This window comes from Leptonychotes weddellii, chromosome 7, assembly GCF_054177405.1.
Source record: "Leptonychotes weddellii isolate Sample4059 chromosome 7, ASM5417740v2, whole genome shotgun sequence".
NCBI lineage: Eukaryota > Metazoa > Chordata > Mammalia > Carnivora > Phocidae > Leptonychotes > Leptonychotes weddellii.
In genome coordinates, this window is record NC_138375.1 from 47,732,295 (window position 1) to 47,738,610 (window position 6,316).

Below are 6,316 nucleotides of genomic sequence, written 5' to 3' on the forward strand. Positions count from 1 at the left end.
AACGTGTACCCCTGGAACAAATAATACATTATATGTTAATAAAAAAAAGAAATACCAATTTCTTAAAGAGTGTAGGGAGCTCAACATTCTCAAAAATTAAGAAGATTATTAAGTATTCTTTCCCGATAAGCCAACCAGATATTTCTCAATATTTTATTCAACATGATGTTGCAAATAAAAGCACTTAACTTGAGAAACTTAGTACTGGAGTATTATAATAATTTGGCACTGGGAGAAATGAAATCTATCAAAAATATAAACTCTCTCTAAGAATTATTCCTGCTGCAGGTTTTTCGTTTCAGTTTATCTAACAGGGTGTCTGTCACTCAACAACTTTTGATTAGATTGGAACCCATTGCCTCTCTTCCACAATAGAGTACATATACATTTTATCTAAAGGACATGCATGCTTTTTCATGTATTCTGCAATGTTGGAACTCTTACTTTTTAAGAAATGGACTAATGCAAATTCAGTTTGGCTTTTTAACTGGGTTGAAGTAATCAACCATATCTACTTTTTTATTCTAGTATAGATGATACAAAATGTTACATTAGTTTCAGATATACAACCTAGTGATTCCGCAACTCTATGCATTAATGCTATGCTCACCACAAGTCTAGCTACCAAGGGTCACAATCCAGTGCTGTTATGATACCATTTACTATATTCCCAATGCTGTGCCTTTTATTCCCATGATGTACTCACTCCATAACTAGAAGCCAGTATTTCCCTCTGCCCTTCACCCATTTTGCCCATCCACCCCCATGTCCTCCCCTCTGGCAACCAACAATTTGTTCTCTGTATTTATGGTCTGTTTCTGCTTTGTGTTTGTTTATTCATTTGTTTTGTTTTTTAGATTCCATATGTAAGTGAAATCATATATATGGTGTTAGTCTTTCCCTGCATAACTTACTAAACCATATCTATTTTTGACCTGTAGTCATTTTGACATTGAAGAGAAAATCACTTTTACTTGTTTTATTTTTGTACAAATTATTATGGAAATTTCTGTCACTATTCATAAAGCTTAACCAAATCTGTATTCACTATAAAATAGGAGTACAGTTGGAGTAAGTGGTCTTACTTTTAGTGATGTAATACTAGAAAGAAAAAATTCTGGGCTCTTTGTTGTTGTCTTAATGCAATTCGTAAGGATTCGGAGAGGGTAGAAAAAGTAGTAGATAGTTCACAGGGCTGGATAAAGAAATTAACCTGTTAAAATTCCTGACTAGTGTGTCTTGTGAAAAGCAGCAGGTCTTCTGATAGTAAGATTTTATTCTGATTCAATAATAAAAATACAAATTATTCAGAGAACATTGAGTCTGGTTGGTCAAGTTTAGCTGCTCATCAGTATTCTCTGTATGCCCTTTTGCAGTGTCAGTAACCAGACTCTGCTCCGGAGGAATTTTGATTCAAAATATGGATTGTGCCCAAGATATTTGCCCTTTAAAATTTTTTAACTAGTGATTTAATGTGCACAGAAGAGTGAGAACTACTCTTCTACAATAATGCTGTCCAGCAGAAATATGTGAGACACAAATGTGAGCCATATATGTAATTTAAAATTTTCTAATAGCCTTATTTAAAAAGTACAAACCAGTGAAACTAATTTTTTCTTTTTTTTCTTTTTCGAGTTTTTATTTAATTTCTAGTTGGTTAACATACAGTATAGTATTAGTTTCAGATGTTGAATTAGTGACTTAATAATATGATTTAACCAATATATCAAAAATATTATATTTACAATGTGTAAACAATAGAAAACACTATTAAGGAGATATATTGCATTTGTTTTTTATAGTAGGGCTTCAGAATCCTATACATATTTTATACTTACACACTAGCCACATTTCAAGTACTCAGTCATCGTAAGTGGCTAGTGGCAAATGTATCAGACCACATAGCTGTAAACAATGAACCACTTCGGTTTTTAGAAATTTCTATAGGACAGAAACCCCAAGAAATGCTGCAGGTTGTGACTCATTGCACAGATAACATGGACAAGCAGCTGACATTGAACAAGAATTGACTTCAGGATACCCTAAATAACTCTGCTTTATCATTTGCCCACTTGCAACATAGGGAGAAGGAGCAAATAATAACTGGCTCAGCACCTTACTGCTGCAAAACAAACCACTCCAAAACTTAGTGCCTTAAAGTAACCACTAGGCGCTGGGGCTGAGAACAACCTGGTGGTACTTCAGGTTAGTAGACTGTGGCCTCAGTAACTTGGTTGCAGTACACGAAAGGCTCCACCAGGGGGAGAGCATCCACGATGGCCTCTCACGCGTCTGGGGCCTCACACTGGCGGGCCCTCTCTACGGCACATGATCGCTGGTCACCCAGTTTTCTAGTCCAGGCTTCTTCATGAGGCAGTAATATGTTTCTAGAGGGTAAAGGCTGAGGCTATAAAGGTTCTTGAGGATAGGCTCCTAAACTGGCATCACATCACTCTACCTCCTGATTGGAAAGCCTGGAAAATACTATGCATTTTTTTTCCAGTGTTATTGAGATATGTGACACATGACATTGTGTAAGTTTGAGGCATACAGTGTGGTTCATATGATACATTTATATGTTGTGAAGCAATTACTGCCATAGCATCAGTTGCCGTCTCCATCCTGTCACAAAGTTACCATTTCTTTTTTTGTGGTGAGAACATTTAAGACCTAGTCTTGGCAGCATTCAAGTCTAGGATATGTATTATTAGCTGTAAACACTGTGCTGGACAGTAGATGCCCAAATCTGTCAATTTTATAACTGGGCATTTGTGTCTGCATTTTTCATTTGTCTCAATAATACAGTCATACACTACATTTCTCACGTTTTAAACAAAGCGTAGGTTTGGGTTCCAGAGTAAAGGTCACTTTGCTCAACAACTTACAAACTTCCTTCCCACAGTTTACTGAACAAAATGATTTTACTCTTTCCTTCTACAGCCAAAGAAAGTGAAGGATCCTCTCATTAAGAAAAACAACACTTATGCACCAACAGCAACCAGCTACACCCCCAATTTGGCCAGGGGTGACCCCGGCTTAGCTACGATTGCTAAAAGTGCAACCATAGAACCAAAAGAAGTCAAGCCGGAAACAAAACCACCAGAACCCAAGAAAACCTTTAACAGTGTCAGCAAAATTGACCGACTGTCAAGAATAGCTTTCCCACTGCTATTTGGAATCTTTAACTTGGTCTATTGGGCTACATATTTAAACAGAGAGCCTCAGCTAAAAGCCCCCACCCCACATCAATAGGTCCTTTCATTCACATTCTGTTGTTCAGTCCTCTACACTGGGAATTGCTTTCTGTTCTCAACACAGTGATTTCCACCTGCTTTATTGCCTCTGTCTTAAAGAATTTGAAGGTTTCCTTATTCCATAATTCATACAAGAACAACAGACCCCTGTCCAGCAGTCCAGAGCAAAGCAGAGCATACAGCTGAGAGACAGGATTCTGAGAGAGGAAGCAAGAGAGAAAAGTCACGACAGAAGGAGACAGAATGAAAGAGAGAGGAAAGGCTGGGGGAGTAGGTCCAAGCTATGAAGAAAAGTAGAAGGAAAATAAAACTTTATAACTCCAGGTCATTTGTAGATATATATTTCCAAATATTCTAAAAAAAAAAGATACTGTATATGTCGAAAATATTTTTATGTGGAGGTGTTTCAAGGAATAAATTATAAATGTTTAATGAAAGAAATTTTAAAAATCTATGTCTTTATTGCATAGACTGCAGTGTACTTTACATTTTGTTTTGTTTTTTAAACTGATGTATAGCTTTAACACTTTGTTTCCAAAGCTGAAGATCCCCATTTTTTTTCTCCGTTTAAAAATGGCTAATGCATTATTCTGTTGTTAAAGGATATTTTAAAATTCATGGAAATTGCATAGGCAAACGTGCAGTTCCTTACCGTTAAGCACATTTAATCCAAAAGAGAGAAATGCTTTAAATAGGTTACTTCACCATCATCTGAGCTTTTATCACTAGATTCAATGAGGAATCATTTTAACAGAGACATACACTCAATAAAAAATAAAAAATAAAACAATTAAAAAATATTCCCTTTGCCACCCTGTCTATATCCAGATAGCACATGGGTCCAATAATCACTTGATTCTCATTATGAAAGATGTTTTTAGAGGGGCAAACATATTTTGCAAGCTCTAGAATTGTTGAATGTATTATTTTATATAACAGTACATTAAAAGCTTTAGATTGAAATTTATGACTAATAAGCAAATATAGAATATATAAATTATGTATGTAAATATACAGCATGAGATTGTACATTTTTTACTTTTTTAAAGTTGTGTTCTTAAAATATTGTGTAGGACTCACCGCTCTTAGCTGTTAGAATGTTGTAAAGTGCTATGGAAATACCTTAGAGCCTGCATTAAAAACAGAACAGCCTGTGGGAATCAGATGGAATTTAAAATAGACGGGTATAAAGTCTGCTTATATAGAGAAAGCTTATAATTTCAAACTATCGTCTGGTGTACAGTAGTAAATCACTTGCTCTCTGCTCAAGTCATGCCGCATTTCCCTATTTGAGGCTCTTGTAAAATAGAAAGAAAATGGAAAAGCATTAGTTGGAGCTAGAAAATCAACTGTATATTATTGCTATAACTGCTGATACCAACTATCTCAATAAGTGTTATACCATATGTAGCATTAAATATAAAAACACATGAAAGAATGTACAGGAAATAGCTTTTATTAAGTAACATTATTACATTTCATTTATACTGTAGCAATATATTTGTAGGTATACTATGTAAGGGCTTTAACTACAAGAGGTCCATTAATACTCCCTATAAAAATTCTGGTCTGTTTCATTACTTCCCAGATGTTTTAGAGATGAATATTTATGCAGAAGGTATTTTTGAAGTCTCCTTTTGTCTGATAGAATTTCAGAGATGTTTAAAATTAGCATCCAGAATCCACAGGTCATAATCTAACCACATTTAGAATACTATAACATAAGCCTATCAGCATAATTGCCAAATAAGTCCATTGGGATCCGTACCCAAGTTTTGAGCAATGTTTCTTTCAAAAAGCTGCTATCCAATGATGTAGGAAAAAACACACTTTGTGTTTTCCTAAACAAACTGTTTTCTTTTTAAATGTGCTTTATTGTTTGATTTGGTCCTGCCTAAATTCAACGAGCTAGGCCAATAAAGACTGAACCAAGGACGTTTCATCCTCTGGTATCATGTGTAGATATTATGTATAAAAAATAAAATGAAATATGGCTCTAATCTCTGTGTTGCTCTTTATATCTGTTATTTTTCGGCGTTAACCCAATGTGTTTATTAAGAGCATTTTATCTTCCAGACTCCTCATGGCTAACATTTGGTCTGTATTTTGCTCACTAGATGTGAATATTTCTTATTAGTCTGCTTTCTGCTATGCAATGATTGCATTTCTATCATTTCTTAGTTTGTTAGTATGTGTGAATAGTATTCTATTGTATAAATTGATTGCACAATTTATCAAAGACAAATTATTCTATGTAGCTTTTCTACAGTGCTTTGCTAAACCATGTAATACTAGTTAAGTCTTCCTTGAAAATAAAGATACACTCTTATAGAGGACAGGTCCTGTTTACTCCCAGGAACATTTTTTAAAAGATGACACTGAATGTTTATTGCACCTTAGTGCAGTGAAGTGGCAATAAAACCTAACATGAATCGAGGTTGTTTATGGCAGATGCATGTATTGCTTTACAGAGTTTAGCAAAAGCTCTTAATTTTATGTCATACTGTATTCTATTATAATAATAAAGTTAACATTATTCAATAACCAAATGGAATGCTTGACTCTCTTTTCCTATTGTTCATAGGACTTACCACCGACCTGTTTTAAACATTTTCGCGTGGGAGCACCTTAAAGTGCCAAGTGCTAGCAAGAATCTAGGGTACAGAGAAGAATTTTGAAGATGTGTCAATAGTATGACCCTAAACTATGATTTTAAATGAATCATTTAAAAAGAGGAATTATTAAATGCCCGATCTCTGGTGCAACCAGTAGCACTTCAACTCAAAATTTATAAAACATAAATAGAACAGAATCAAAATCCTGAAATGATAGTAGAGTATCTATTGTCAATACTGCAAATCTGTTTTCTGAACTACTGCGCAGAGACTCTGGTTTGTTTTGAGGGAGGAGTCTGAGCATTGTCATTTGAAAAGCTCCCCTGGGGCTGTTCTTTTCCTCAATGTTTCTATGACCACAAAGTCAGATTAAAGTACAAAATACTTATAATCACTTGAAAGACAATAGAAAAATGATTTCAGTGACAGGGATAAAACTGTACCGGG

General features: G+C 34.9%; 1 protein-coding gene across 1 annotated transcript in view; it reads left to right on the forward strand.

The window, feature by feature from the left end:
* The window catches only part of GABRA1 (gamma-aminobutyric acid type A receptor subunit alpha1), a 59,005-nt gene extending 53,202 nt beyond the window's left edge, over nucleotides 1-5,803 (forward strand). Inside the window, exon 10 of the mRNA XM_006730677.3 lies at nucleotides 2,941-5,803. Within this exon, the coding sequence (XP_006730740.1) occupies nucleotides 2,941-3,252 (312 nt within the window). The 3' untranslated portion in view covers nucleotides 3,253-5,803. The remainder of the gene's footprint in view (nucleotides 1-2,940) is intronic.
* The last annotated feature ends 513 nt before the right edge of the window (nucleotides 5,804-6,316 follow it).